Source organism: Lolium rigidum, chromosome 3 (genome assembly GCF_022539505.1).
Source record: "Lolium rigidum isolate FL_2022 chromosome 3, APGP_CSIRO_Lrig_0.1, whole genome shotgun sequence".
Taxonomy (NCBI): Eukaryota; Viridiplantae; Streptophyta; class Magnoliopsida; order Poales; family Poaceae; genus Lolium; species Lolium rigidum.
In genome coordinates this window covers 51,467,791-51,479,790 of record NC_061510.1, presented here as the reverse complement: position 1 = coordinate 51,479,790, position 12,000 = coordinate 51,467,791, and the positions used below count along the sequence as shown (strand labels likewise).

The 12,000-nt window shown below is 45.1% G+C and overlaps 1 protein-coding gene and 1 long non-coding RNA gene across 2 annotated transcripts; one reads left to right on the top strand and one right to left on the bottom strand.

Annotated features, from left to right (window-relative positions):
* Window positions 1-561: 561 nt before the first annotated feature.
* LOC124701600 lies at window positions 562-2,418 on the bottom strand. Its single transcript, XR_007002124.1, has 2 exons — window positions 2,340-2,418; window positions 562-1,195 (listed from the first exon to the last, which is right to left on the bottom strand). It is a non-coding gene; the product is annotated as an uncharacterized LOC124701600 (long non-coding RNA).
* Window positions 2,419-8,468: 6,050 nt separating this feature from the next.
* On the top strand, window positions 8,469-11,056 carry LOC124701599 (proteasome subunit alpha type-6). The gene is made up of 9 exons (XM_047233692.1): window positions 8,469-8,618; window positions 8,770-8,864; window positions 9,011-9,092; window positions 9,738-9,834; window positions 9,970-10,028; window positions 10,159-10,241; window positions 10,358-10,453; window positions 10,624-10,683; window positions 10,783-11,056. The coding sequence occupies exons 1-9, from the start codon at window positions 8,543-8,545 to the stop codon at window positions 10,873-10,875; spliced, it is 741 nt and encodes a 246-aa protein (XP_047089648.1). The 5' UTR covers window positions 8,469-8,542; the 3' UTR covers window positions 10,876-11,056.
* Window positions 11,057-12,000: the final 944 nt, after the last annotated feature.

Here is a 12,000-nt window from a genome sequence, read left to right as displayed (position 1 = left end):
AATAGTTTTGTGTCCGTTCATTGCTGGTAGATAGCACTTAAATTCGAACCAAAATTGTTGTGCTGAATAAAACGAAGAGCAAAGGCCAGAGAGACAGAACAGTTAGAATGCCTTGAAAAACACCATTATTTTTTTCATCCGGTGAAATTTGTTAGTATTGTGATTGGCAACTGAATATTGGAGAGATTAAATCAGAACAAACAACACAGTATGCAAGGGATCTAAATTTTACAGGATTGAAATCACAGTCTATGTGATGTGGGAACCTCGAAGCACCATTCGCAAAAGCATCGAGTTAAAGCAACACTTCAGTTGTGTCAGCGCTATATACTTGCAATAGCAGTAAAAAGGAACATAAACATTCATAAAAGAGAGGCAAATCTTGACAGATTCATTCATTGCAGATACGCACAATTACACATAGTACATATAGGTAGAAGATCTATGGATTAACATGTTTCAGTTATAGTTGTGTATGCCGTAAGATCAATGACTATTTGATACACGACGGAACGATTGTAGTTTGTATGTTACATTTTACTCAGTAACATGGACAGATCATTGCAGAAAAGTGCTTATTGATATGGATACAAACAGAAAGCATCGTAAGATATAGATATGCATTACATAGTACATTCTTTGGTTTTGCTGCATTTACATACTACATGATTCCTACTCATCGATAGATACTTGGTGCCATCTACCGATTATCTATAGAGTAGCAAAATTCATATGACAAAAGCAGAGCATATCCTGATATATATGGGCTATCAGGTGGGAGTGGCGATTCTGTGGTTATGGTGCTCCGTAGTGGATGGAGAGCTTGGTGGTTCAGAACGACAGTGCAGCTGATTACCAAAATTAGCCGTACTTTGCTGAGATAGTCGATAAGATGCATTGTTGTCCTCTTCGTCAGATGAAGGAATGCTTATGGTCTTCTTTGGAGGCATTATGTGGCGAGGATGGGTCCGCGGATGGCACTGCTCCTTGCTTGAGTGGGGACCTTCAGTAGGGCACCTGCGGCTTCGGTGATAGTCTTAGTCTTCCATCCCTGTGAAAGGTGGTGCAATAGCTCGATGGGCATGTTGAGCTTGGCACAGCCATCGCCACGGCTTTGTGGGTCGAGAGCGATGTTGACGGATACAGTCTCAGTTGTCGAGGAGGTAATCACTTCCCATATGCTCCTAAATTTTTTCTGCAAAAAGTTAGTAAGACAGAGCTAACTCACTACTTATTAGACCAAAATAATCAATTCCTTTTTACGAAATAATTAAATACTTTAACTACAGGATCGTAATAAATAAGTAGCAAGTCTATTTATCCACACAAAGTAAAAATGGCGAGCATGTAAACTTTTTAGTTATTATGTAGTCTACTTAAAACAATTATCTTTTCTGTTTTTAGCTGCTGCCTGGACCTGATATGTATTGTTGCGCTGTTTCAGCATTGTTATTTGAAAATTATGTGGTAGCTCGATGAATCTTGTCATGTGAGAAAACAGAGCCGAAAGACCTGAAGACATATCCTTTGAAAATTGTCAGGTGCAAACATACATCTTTTTTTTTTGCGAAGCAAACTATATTTGGCCTAGTTCGAATTGTGATCAGCTAAGAAAACACAAGACAATTCGACCAAGGAAAAGAACCAAGGTTCTCTGTGAATAATACGACCAGTTAATGTATTAATTTTGAAATGTACTGGCAGAAATTGTTGAGAAATAAAGGACAGCTGAAAGAAAACAATGACATACCAAAAGAAATTCAGAGAGCAAGACGAATACGCAAATTGCTAGATAAGCAAAATGGCCAATTTCCTCAATTAAGCAAGACAATGGTTTAATGCCTATCCATGTTTTACCATGTGAAGTTCTGAACATGTACAGTGGTTGCTAAAAACAACAGACTGTTTTCGGTAGGGAAAAGTAAAAAACAGATATCTTAAGCTGCTACTATTTTACCAAATGGTTACATCAGGAAGTAAATATCTATATGAACCCCATCAGAGTAAGGTAATGAATGAAGTAGGTGCGATTTGATGACTACTTAAGTATACATATTTCTGCTAATAATTTGGCAAATCAAAAAGTCAACCTAGAAACTAAGCACCATGAAACTTTCAGTAAAATACAGAAACGTCAATTTATAAACTCATGAAGATCAATTTATAAGAGAAAATCACCCTGCCTCAGGTTTGGTCAAAATATTATGAACTCATCAACTGAATTCTTATGTGGTCAGCATGTTTATCATTACAAATTTCTCCATGCCAAAGAAGAACCGATTTAACTCTAAGACAAAAGAAAAAGATCCGATATAACTCTAAGCTAAAGAAGAACATACATTTTCCAGTCCTGCAGAGTGAAGGATCATATTGGTGTGCGGTGTGCCTATCACAGGCATAGTTTCAGTTGGTTGCTCTGTTAATCTGTTGTATTGGTGAGAGCATGTTGGCGTGTTTATCGCAGGTGTTATTTTGTTTGGTCGCTCTGTTACATTGGTCTTTGGTTCAAAGGACTGAACTTGGAAGCAAAAATATTCCGTATTTAGTTTACTGGTGGACAGCTCAAAGAACCTAGCTTTGACCATAGGGACCAATTCATCTCTGCCAGTAATATCTTAAACCTACTTTATAGCAAATGTGACCTTTACGAACTGAGTCTGGCATAATACGAAAAAATGAATAACCAAGAAAAAGAAAAACATTTCAGGTTGTGGTACCTCTTTCATTGAAATGCCAATGCATAAATTATTATGTAGGAGCATACCTTGGAAAGGCTCAACAAATCCAGACATGGAGAATGTATTTAGTTCTAGATACGTTTACTCTCTCTCAACACGTCTTGCAGCCTATGTAACAAAAGTTGTCCGTGCAAATCAATTACGCGATGAGCACATTTCAGGTTCAGTCACAGACCCTGTAATGTTATGAGCAAATGTAGAGGTCAGTCTAGTATTACATGAAAAACTATTGATTTGAATAAACCCTGTAACACGTACTTTGGTATAATATTGTAAGCATATAAATTGCAATTCAAAAGCAAAAAAATAATATATCATCATCCTTTCTTCTTTGTTCCTCTCATAAACTATTCCATTTGAGATATATGAGCTTTCTGATACCAAACAGAAATAGCAAGCTTTGTACATAAATTATAAGAAATAGACATCTTGGCACATGTACAGTAAGGATTTAAACTGACTGGTGAAATAAACAAAACATGCCTTCGTTGTATAAACCCCTAGAATGCCCACATAGCGCCTAAAAATGTGTTCAGAACTAACAGCAATAGGAAGCGTTTTGACTTACCAAATAAGTAACCTTTCAGTAAAATACAATGAGGAGGTAAAAAAAATGTTAGCAAATGACAGTCAGGCCAGAAAATTGGGCAAACCCAAATCAGGATAAAGATGGATTTAGCAAGTTACTCTGTATCAGTCCCTGTTTATACATCAATTTTGGAGTAAAATCACGGGGTTGAACTGTTGATATGATTATCACAGAGCTTTCTTGCATTTTAGAACCTTTATCCTCAAGTTAACTGTCCATGTGTAACACATAGTGTTGCGTACAAATGGAAAAACCTTGTTACTACTGAAACCTGATTTTTTGTCCAGTTGGCTAATTCAACTCACGTTCCCTACATCTCTGCATCAACGATAGGAAATCATATCTACATTAGATCCTAAAGCACTGTTTGTATCCGAAAAGTAACAATTCAATCACAGAAATGAGAACCTATTTAGAGTAGGAGGATTTTGCCTCGCTGGTGCAGCACGATGCTCCTGGCGCCAGTGGGGCTGCCATGGTGCTGGCATCCCTGCCCTGCTCCGCCCTGGATTAGCTGCCGCACAATCGATGGCCCCCTCCTCTCTCTAGGCAACGGCCTCCAGCGGCTCCTCAAAGGCTCATACCAATCGGGGCGGTACCTCTACTCTACCTGACACGCTTCTGTAGGTGGCACTGAAGACGGATTGACCACCCCTTCACCGATGGCTGACCTGCTCCCTGCGCCTCTTCCTCAACCAGCGCCTGTGACTCTCCTGCGAGCAGTCCGGCCGCGCCACCACACCGCGTCCCGCACGCCTGGTCACACCCGTGAAACTGCTGTTTCCGTGCCGGCCACCGCCCCGCGCCGCTCTCCGACCTCCTCACCCCTGTTGTGCCCTAGTGTTGCTCCTCGCGCTGGCCACCCATGGGCCGTCCCCGAGTGTGTCCCGCGCGCCGAGCAACTGCGCCACGCGCCTCTCTCCTCCGACCCATGTCCTCTAAAGCGCGCCCGCAGCAGCTCCCTACGCCCGCTCATCTCCGGCGCATGGCTGCGCGACCCACAAGCTCGCATCCTCTGGCTCCGGCCAGCCGCTCCCTCGAGCGAGCCTCGTCTTGCACCTTCGTCGACCTACGTCGCCCCCGCCTCGTATCCGTCGGGACGCCGCGCCCTCCGGACAAACACCATCTGCATCCCGCGACGCCCTTCGCACCTGCAGCGCGCCGTCATGCTCGGCACCACGCCGGTGCCTCCCCCCGTGCGCCATGGCCGCGCACCCACCGCCAGCGCCCTGCTCGCCGTGTCCGGCTACGTCCCGCACATCTGCCGCTCCGGCCACGCACGCGCCCAAATCCGCTGATCCGCCCGCTCTCGGCCGGCACCGGCTCGCGTTCAATCGCCCTGCCTCCATCCTGCTCTCGCGCTCCCGCGACGGCCTCGCCCCGCACCCTCCGGCCGCTCTACATGCTTCACGCCAAGCTCTGGCTTCGGCACGCCCTGCCGCCGGCTCGCGCCACCGACTCCCGCGCCGCTCTCCCCTGGATCGCCGCCGTGCCGGCCGGACTGCTCCCCGCGCCGTGGGCCCTCGCCATCCTCGACGCCTCGGGCTGCTCCGCCTTGCTGGGCCCTCCAGCTTCGGCGCCCGCCGGCTCCGCCCCTTCGCCACGCCCGTCCGCCCGGCTCCGGCTCCCTGCTTCGACTTGCGGCCCGGCCGCTCCCCTCGTGCCATGGTCGAGATGAGGAGGACAAAAAGAATAAGAACTTTTCCCATGCCGCTTTGACCACTTGCCGCTTAAGCCTGGAACTGCTTATCCGGAAAGGTTGCCGGTCACCCGGTCACCAAAATCTACCCAAAAAAAAAAAGAAATGACAAACAGGGTAGAAAGAGAAAGAGTAAATGGTAAAAGAGAAAACGTGGCATCATGCCAGTGGCTGAAACCAACGAAAATTAGTGGATGAACAGTAGCCAAAACCATGGGAGCGATCAAAATCATCCTTCCTTTATATAGGGTATAATAAGGATTTAATCCAACATGATGTATCAGTTGATAATAATAGTAAAATTTGGAATATGAAGATCCCGCTTAAAACGAAAGTCTTTGCGTGGTATCTTCGTCGAGGGGTAATTCTTACCAAAATTAACCTTGCAAAACGCAATTGGCATGTAAGTAAAACGTGTGGCTTTTGTCATCTGGATCAGACTATAAAACACTTATTCTTCTAATGTAATTTGCTAGATCTATATGGTCAGCCATCTAGATAGGTTCTACCTTGTACTTTCCACGAAGCGGTGCATATATATTCGGCAATTGGCTTAATGGTGTGGATCATAGGTTTAAGCTAATTATTAGGATGAGGGCGATTGTCATTATTTTGTTGCTTTGGCTATGTAGAAATGACAAAAAATTAGCGATAAAAAATGCTTCTCTTATGCAGGTCATCTTCCAATGCACTACTACGCTCCGGTTTTGGTCGTATCTACAGTGTGTAGAGCATCACGACCTTTTTGTGGAGGTGTCTACACGGTTAGAGGCGCGACGAGGGATACTTTTACCCTACATGGATGACAGCATTATCTATAGTGGTCTTTCATCTCCATAGGCGCTCTCATAGTTCGGCCATAATTACTTGTCGAGAGCCTTAAGTTATTTTCTTTCATTGTATTTCGTTAATTGGATCGGTGTATACATCTCAGTTATGCAAAGACTGGGTGTAATACTTAAACATGTTATGTAATAAAGAAACCTTTATCGAAAAAGATAGAGTCTCATACAATGTTGTGTTCAAGATCTATCTGACAATGCATTTCTATTTGGAACAAAGTTTGTCCCCCTCCCCTCCTAAGGGCTCCTTTGATTCATAGGATAGGAAAGGTATAGATGGAAACCATACGGGGAAAATGAACCTTTGCTTTCTTCCCAGTAGAAACCGATTCATAGACTTTAAAGCCACGTTCATTTTCCAAGTAGAAACCGGATCATGGATGGATAAAAACCAATACATATGGTGCCATCGATGTGCAAAATCCAAAAGGTGGTGGAGGGGGTGTTGCACGTTCTAACTTGCCCTTTGTTGGTGCTTGTAGTAAACCATACGGGGGGTTGGGGATCATAGATCCACTCATTGTCGAAGTTTTAACACTAGAGGATGGAGTTATCTTTGCTACTTGAGATGCCTTTCTCATGTGGTAATGGGGATGTATATCGTAGATGTTGTTAACTTTTGGACCTTGCGTCATGGTGATCGTTTTATTGTGGTTCTTATCTTGGGTAGTTAGTTTCTAATTTAGGACATGTTCGGTTTGAAGGGGATTAACGTGGATGTGGGGGTATTGACAAGGAATTAAACTGTATTCCCTGCCATTCCATATTAATCCCTGACAGCTAAGGTCTAACCGAACGCCGGTTTTAGAGTTTTTTCTTATTTAACATGTAGGATGTTCAGCTAATAATTCGATTTATTTGTATGCTAAGCATGCTTTTACACTAGAGCTGACAGTAGTTGGTTCGATGAGAACTCATACTTCATTGTAAGTATACCGGAAACCTAGTTCATCAAAGAAAACCTAAAATTCTACACACACAAAATGATATACGTGCAGTTTTTCAGAATTTCACATTTTACAATATGTTTTAGTTTTTTTAATGAGTAAAGTCTGAAATAAACCCTGTATTTATAGAGAGTGTTGGAATCAAACCCTATACTTCTAATCCCGGAAATCAGCACCCTAAACTTATTGTTCCCGGTCTATTTTTGTCTTTACTTCGTTTCCAAACAGGGATGCTGTGATGCTGCCCGGGACTCCCATTTCTCTCTCGTTGACATCAAGGCCAGATGTCATATGCATCATCTTCGTCATCCCCTCTTTTTTTCTCGAAATATCTCTGTTCTCTAACGATCTCTCCTCTCTCCGGCGTTCCCTCCACCGCGGTGCCCGCATGGCCCCTCAAAATCGTGCGCGGCGTGGATCTCAAGAGCGAAGCCTCCCTCGGCAGCTCCCTGACAACCTCCGGCGTCATTCCCTTCTCCTCCGACTCCCCTCCCTCCCCGGCATTCCCTACACTGCGTACCTCCCTGGCGTTCCCACGAAATCATGTGCGGCGTGGAGATCGACAACAAGGCCTAGAGATCGTCACCTCAGCCTGACCTGAACCTCGACGGTTCGACCTGCAGAGCGGCGCGCGACCAGCTGGAGCTCGACGGCGCGCGACCGGAACCACGACGGTTCGACCTGCAGCAGGGCGCGTGACCTAGACCTCAAGGTTCACCCTGCAGAACGACGCTCGACCAGCTGGATCTCGACGTTGTGGCCTGCAGCCTGACGTGCGACCAGCTCGACGACGCGGCCTGCTACCTGCACCGTGGCGCACGACATGTAGCTCGACGACGCGGCCTGCTGCCCGCACGGCTGCACCGTGGCGAAGGACCCTGCAGCCTCGACGGCGCGGCTCGCGCTCCGCACCGTGGCGCACGACATGTAGCTCGATGGTGCGGCCTGCTGCCTGCACGGCTGCACCGTGGCGAACGACCTGCAGCTCGACGGTGCGGCCTGCACCATGGCGCACGACCTGCAGCTCGACGGCGAGTGGCCTGCAGCTCGCTTCGTTTTTCCTCCATCTCGCGCTGACAAGTTCGTCGCCGGCAGCGTGACTTTGAACCGCGCGGGTTAGATTCACCTTTGGCCGCGGAGACGGCGAGCACGACAACGATCACCACGGTGCAGCAGATGTTCGGCTCTGGCGTGCAAGGACGACGAAGGGCAAAGGGCGGGCTCGCCATTCGGATCATTTGAGTGAGCAATCCTGGTGTTGACTTCTTGCACCTCAACAAATCCCGCTGGAAGCACAGCTTCACAGACGTGAAGACTGGGAACATAAAGTTCAGGGTTCTGATTTCAGGGATTAGGAGTACAGGGTTTGATTCGGACACCCTATACGAGTACAGGGTTTATTTCAGACTTTACTCTTTTTTAATAGATGCAGCTACTACAGCTATTTTTATCAAAAAAAGCTATGAGCCAAAACACGAGTTCACTTCCTCGGTTACAGACCCCGACATATACTAGGGCCCACTGTCAGGGCCCGGTTCGGTCTCAGACCAGAAAACCTGACGATCCCGGGCCGAACCGGAACGGGCCATCTTCTTGCGGCATAAGCCATTGCCAATAAGACGCCGTCTAGTCTCCTTCCCAAGGTCACACAAACTTCCGTTCGCCCACCAGAGACAGCAAGCCACACACCCAGCTCCAGCTCCGGCGAGATCTCCGGCGACTTCGAGATGAGCCGCGGATCCGGTGCGGGCTACGACCGCCACATCACCATCTTCTCCCCCGAAGGCAGACTCTATCAAGTCGGTGCGTGCAATCTTTCCCCCCTCCCAAAACCCTAGCTCTTTCCCCCCTTCGTCCAATAGATCTGGGGAGCCTCCCGTCCCCGCGCGCGCAATCGCCCGCCTTTCGGTTCGAGGTTGTCTGATCCGTGCGTATCGTGTGGTGGTGTGAGCAGAGTACGCGTTCAAGGCGGTCAAGTCGTCGGGGGTCACCTCGATCGGCGTGCGCGGCAAGGACTCCGTCTGCGTCGTGACCCAGAAGAAAGTGCCGGTGAGTCACCCGCCGCCGCTTGCCCCTGTCGATCCCAGCTGGCGGCGCAGATTTGTGTGCCTTTTAGGGTCCGATTCGTTGTTCGCCCGGCCTCAGACTACCGAAAGACTGAATTTTTGTCCACTGTGATGTGGTTCTGATTGCAGGATAAGCTGCTGGATGACACAAGCATCACACACTTGTTCCCAATTACCAAGTACACCGGTTTGCTTGCAACCGGCCTCACAGGTTTGTTCACTTTTCTTTGTTGTATTACTATGCTCTGATGAGTGTTACTGATGTGTATTACTCGTTCGAAGCAGTAGGATTTCGTGGCAGATGATGGCATCCTCTGGGATTCTGTCTTGGATTGTATAGCAATGTGGATTTCTGGGAGCTTATATATATAGTTAAATGTTGGACAATTTTACGATTGTCATGATAGGTTAAACCAGTTTTAATTCGTGTAGGATTGAGACATGTTTTACTCTAAGAATTTATACATCTCTTCTTGATTTCTTATTGTGTAACAGTGATAGTTTCAGTTAGTCTTCGTTCAGAAATTCCTGAATGTTACTCAAGAGCTAATAATCAAATATGCAATGGAGGCTTTGCTAGTTTTTACATGAGACACTGGATAGTATATTGGCGTGTCTGTTTATTCCACCCTTAATCAGACAATAGATAACACTGCACTTTTTCTAGAGAAAAATAGGAAAAAATTGCACTCGGGGAACCATACTAAACTAAGCACTCTTTAAAATGCTGTGTGTTTCCCTTATATCCTCATCAAGTCACCCATTACCTTTTCATTCATGTTTGGTGATAAAGTTGGGTTTTTTACTCTTGCCTTCTGCTATTTACTGACATTGAATATAATATTCTGTTTCCCAGCTGATGCAAGGTCCTTGGTCTCCCAAGCAAGAAACGAAGCAGCTGAGTTTCGTAAAAAGTGGGGCTATGAGATGCCTGTCGATGTATTAGCAAAATGGTATCATGCCTTATCCTCATAAAGTTCCTTCTGTGTGTACTGTATTGTGGTTGTTTATTTATATAATATGATATGTGCTTTAGTTCATATAACAAAGTGGTAGCTATAACATTGCATATCTGATTAATGTTTCAGGATAGCAGATAAAGCGCAAATATACACGCAGCACGCGTACATGAGACCCCTTGGTGTAGGTTAGTACCGTTGTATTACATCTATTTGTATGTTGAGTTTTTGTTACTCCTCCATGATGTTCTGGTGTAAAATCAATTAGTGTTAAGGCATATTCCCACCATATTAATTTACTTTGGCTATATTCTTCAGTTGCTATGGTCTTGGGCTATGACGAAGAGAAAAATGCCCAACTCTTCAAGTGTGACCCTGCAGGTCACTTCTTTGGACACAAGGTATAGAGTAATTTTCTGCAACACATTATATCATCTCTACTCAAACTCTATCAACCGAATGCTTAGTTTATTCTTTCCTCAGTCTGTCCCAACAAACTACTGACAACATTTTTCAGGCAACTAGTGCCGGACTTAAGGAGCAGGAAGCAATAAATTTTCTGGAGAAGAAAATGAAGGATAGCCCGCAGTTCACATATGACGAAACTGTTCAGGTAAATTTTCCATTAGGCACACAATAAGACTCTGAACTAGGGCGTACTTATGTTACTGAAGCTGATATTTTTTAGCTCAAAGAGATGTTTTGTGTTTTTTTGTTTGGTTCATGGTCATGTAGAAGCAGATTTTCTTACTCTCCACTAACTATGTATCCTATGTTTGCCAGATTGCGATTTCTGCGCTGCAGTCAGTTCTGCAGGAAGATTTCAAGGCTACCGAGATTGAGGTATTACTATCGTTTCTAGATAAATATACAAGTGTTTTCCCAAGTTTTTTTTTCTTTTGCCCTGTGATGTGTGCTTACGTTAATACCTTCAATTTGCAGGTTGGTGTTGTGAGGAAGGAAGATCGTGTTTTCAGAGCATTAAAGACTGAGGAGATTGATCAGCACCTAACGGCCATAAGTGAACGCGACTGAGCGGCCATGGAATTCACTGCGCTGTAGTGCTTTGGCACTGGACTGTTATTTTGTTTCATAGCCAGCCAAGAAATATTCGGTGAATCATTTCATGTGTAGCAACAAGAAACAGGCATCCTCTTGCCGTGTATTAGCTGGATCTATCTTTCTGCGTGGTTTAATTTGCTACGATTTGATTTGATTTTGCTGGCAGTTGCATATTTGAGCCAAATGATTCCGATGCTCTTGTGATCAGGAGCCTGCCGGTTGCTCTCCTGGCTCCGCCAAGTAAACAGAAGGTAGAGCATTAGAGCACAAGGGCTTGGGATCTTCAAATTCATAGGAATAGAAAAGACATAGGATTAGGATGGCATGCCTACTTGAATCAAATGGGAAGATAAAGTGCCTTTGATTTTAGCATGTAGGAGATTTATATCATAGAATTGAAATTCTACATAGCGTTTCCGTGATCACCCAAACCCTCATGTTTATCTTGACATGATAGAAGCAATAGCGGTGAGGTTGGAAGTGGTTCTGCTAGACATGGTGGTGCGTTGGTCCACAATGATATATTTGCCGACCGAACAGAAATGTCTGGATTGAAGCCCTCGATCTTTCAACCTTGTCCAAACTCTTTTGGGAAAACGCCATCGCAAAAAAGAGATAAGCCATTGATTTTTGGGCTTTCTTGCAAAGTGGGGCAAAGGGCAAAGCTAACAATTTGGCTACCTTCTCTCTGAAGTGATTGTAGTTCAAGTTCGATTTTAAATAGCTAACTAAACGAATCATTTTATTTTAGAGTGAGCCCAAGCCTTCTATACAGCTTTGTTCATGCATGTGGGTGCGCCCTCCCAAGAATTACGCTTTTTATATGCCGAAGCAGTTGAGTCCTCAACCAATCACGAAGATGGATAATGTTAATGTTTACCCAAAGACAACTGAACTCGTGTGGATGTAGGAGGGTAGTCTGAGTCGGTGTCCATTTTTATCTTCTTAATCCTCAATAGAACAACCTGGACTGAAACGAGCGCTCTCTCAAAACGAACCGCGGTCAGTCGCCCGATCAGTTACATTTTCCCAAAAAGTCTTTTCATTTCCATTATTCCTAACACTAATTTCTGACATAGATATTATGGCATTAGTTGA

Bases quoted from the DNA above. Each gene is read 5' to 3' on its own strand.
- LOC124701599 (XM_047233692.1), top strand. From the start codon at position 8,543: ATGAGCCGCGGATCCGGTGCGGGCTACGACCGCCACATCACCATCTTC. The intron at 9,093-9,737 runs GTTTGTTCACTT...TCTGTTTCCCAG, and splicing joins GCTTGCAACCGGCCTCACAG to CTGATGCAAGGTCCTTGGTC. The intron at 10,684-10,782 runs GTATTACTATCG...TTCAATTTGCAG, and splicing joins TCAAGGCTACCGAGATTGAG to GTTGGTGTTGTGAGGAAGGA.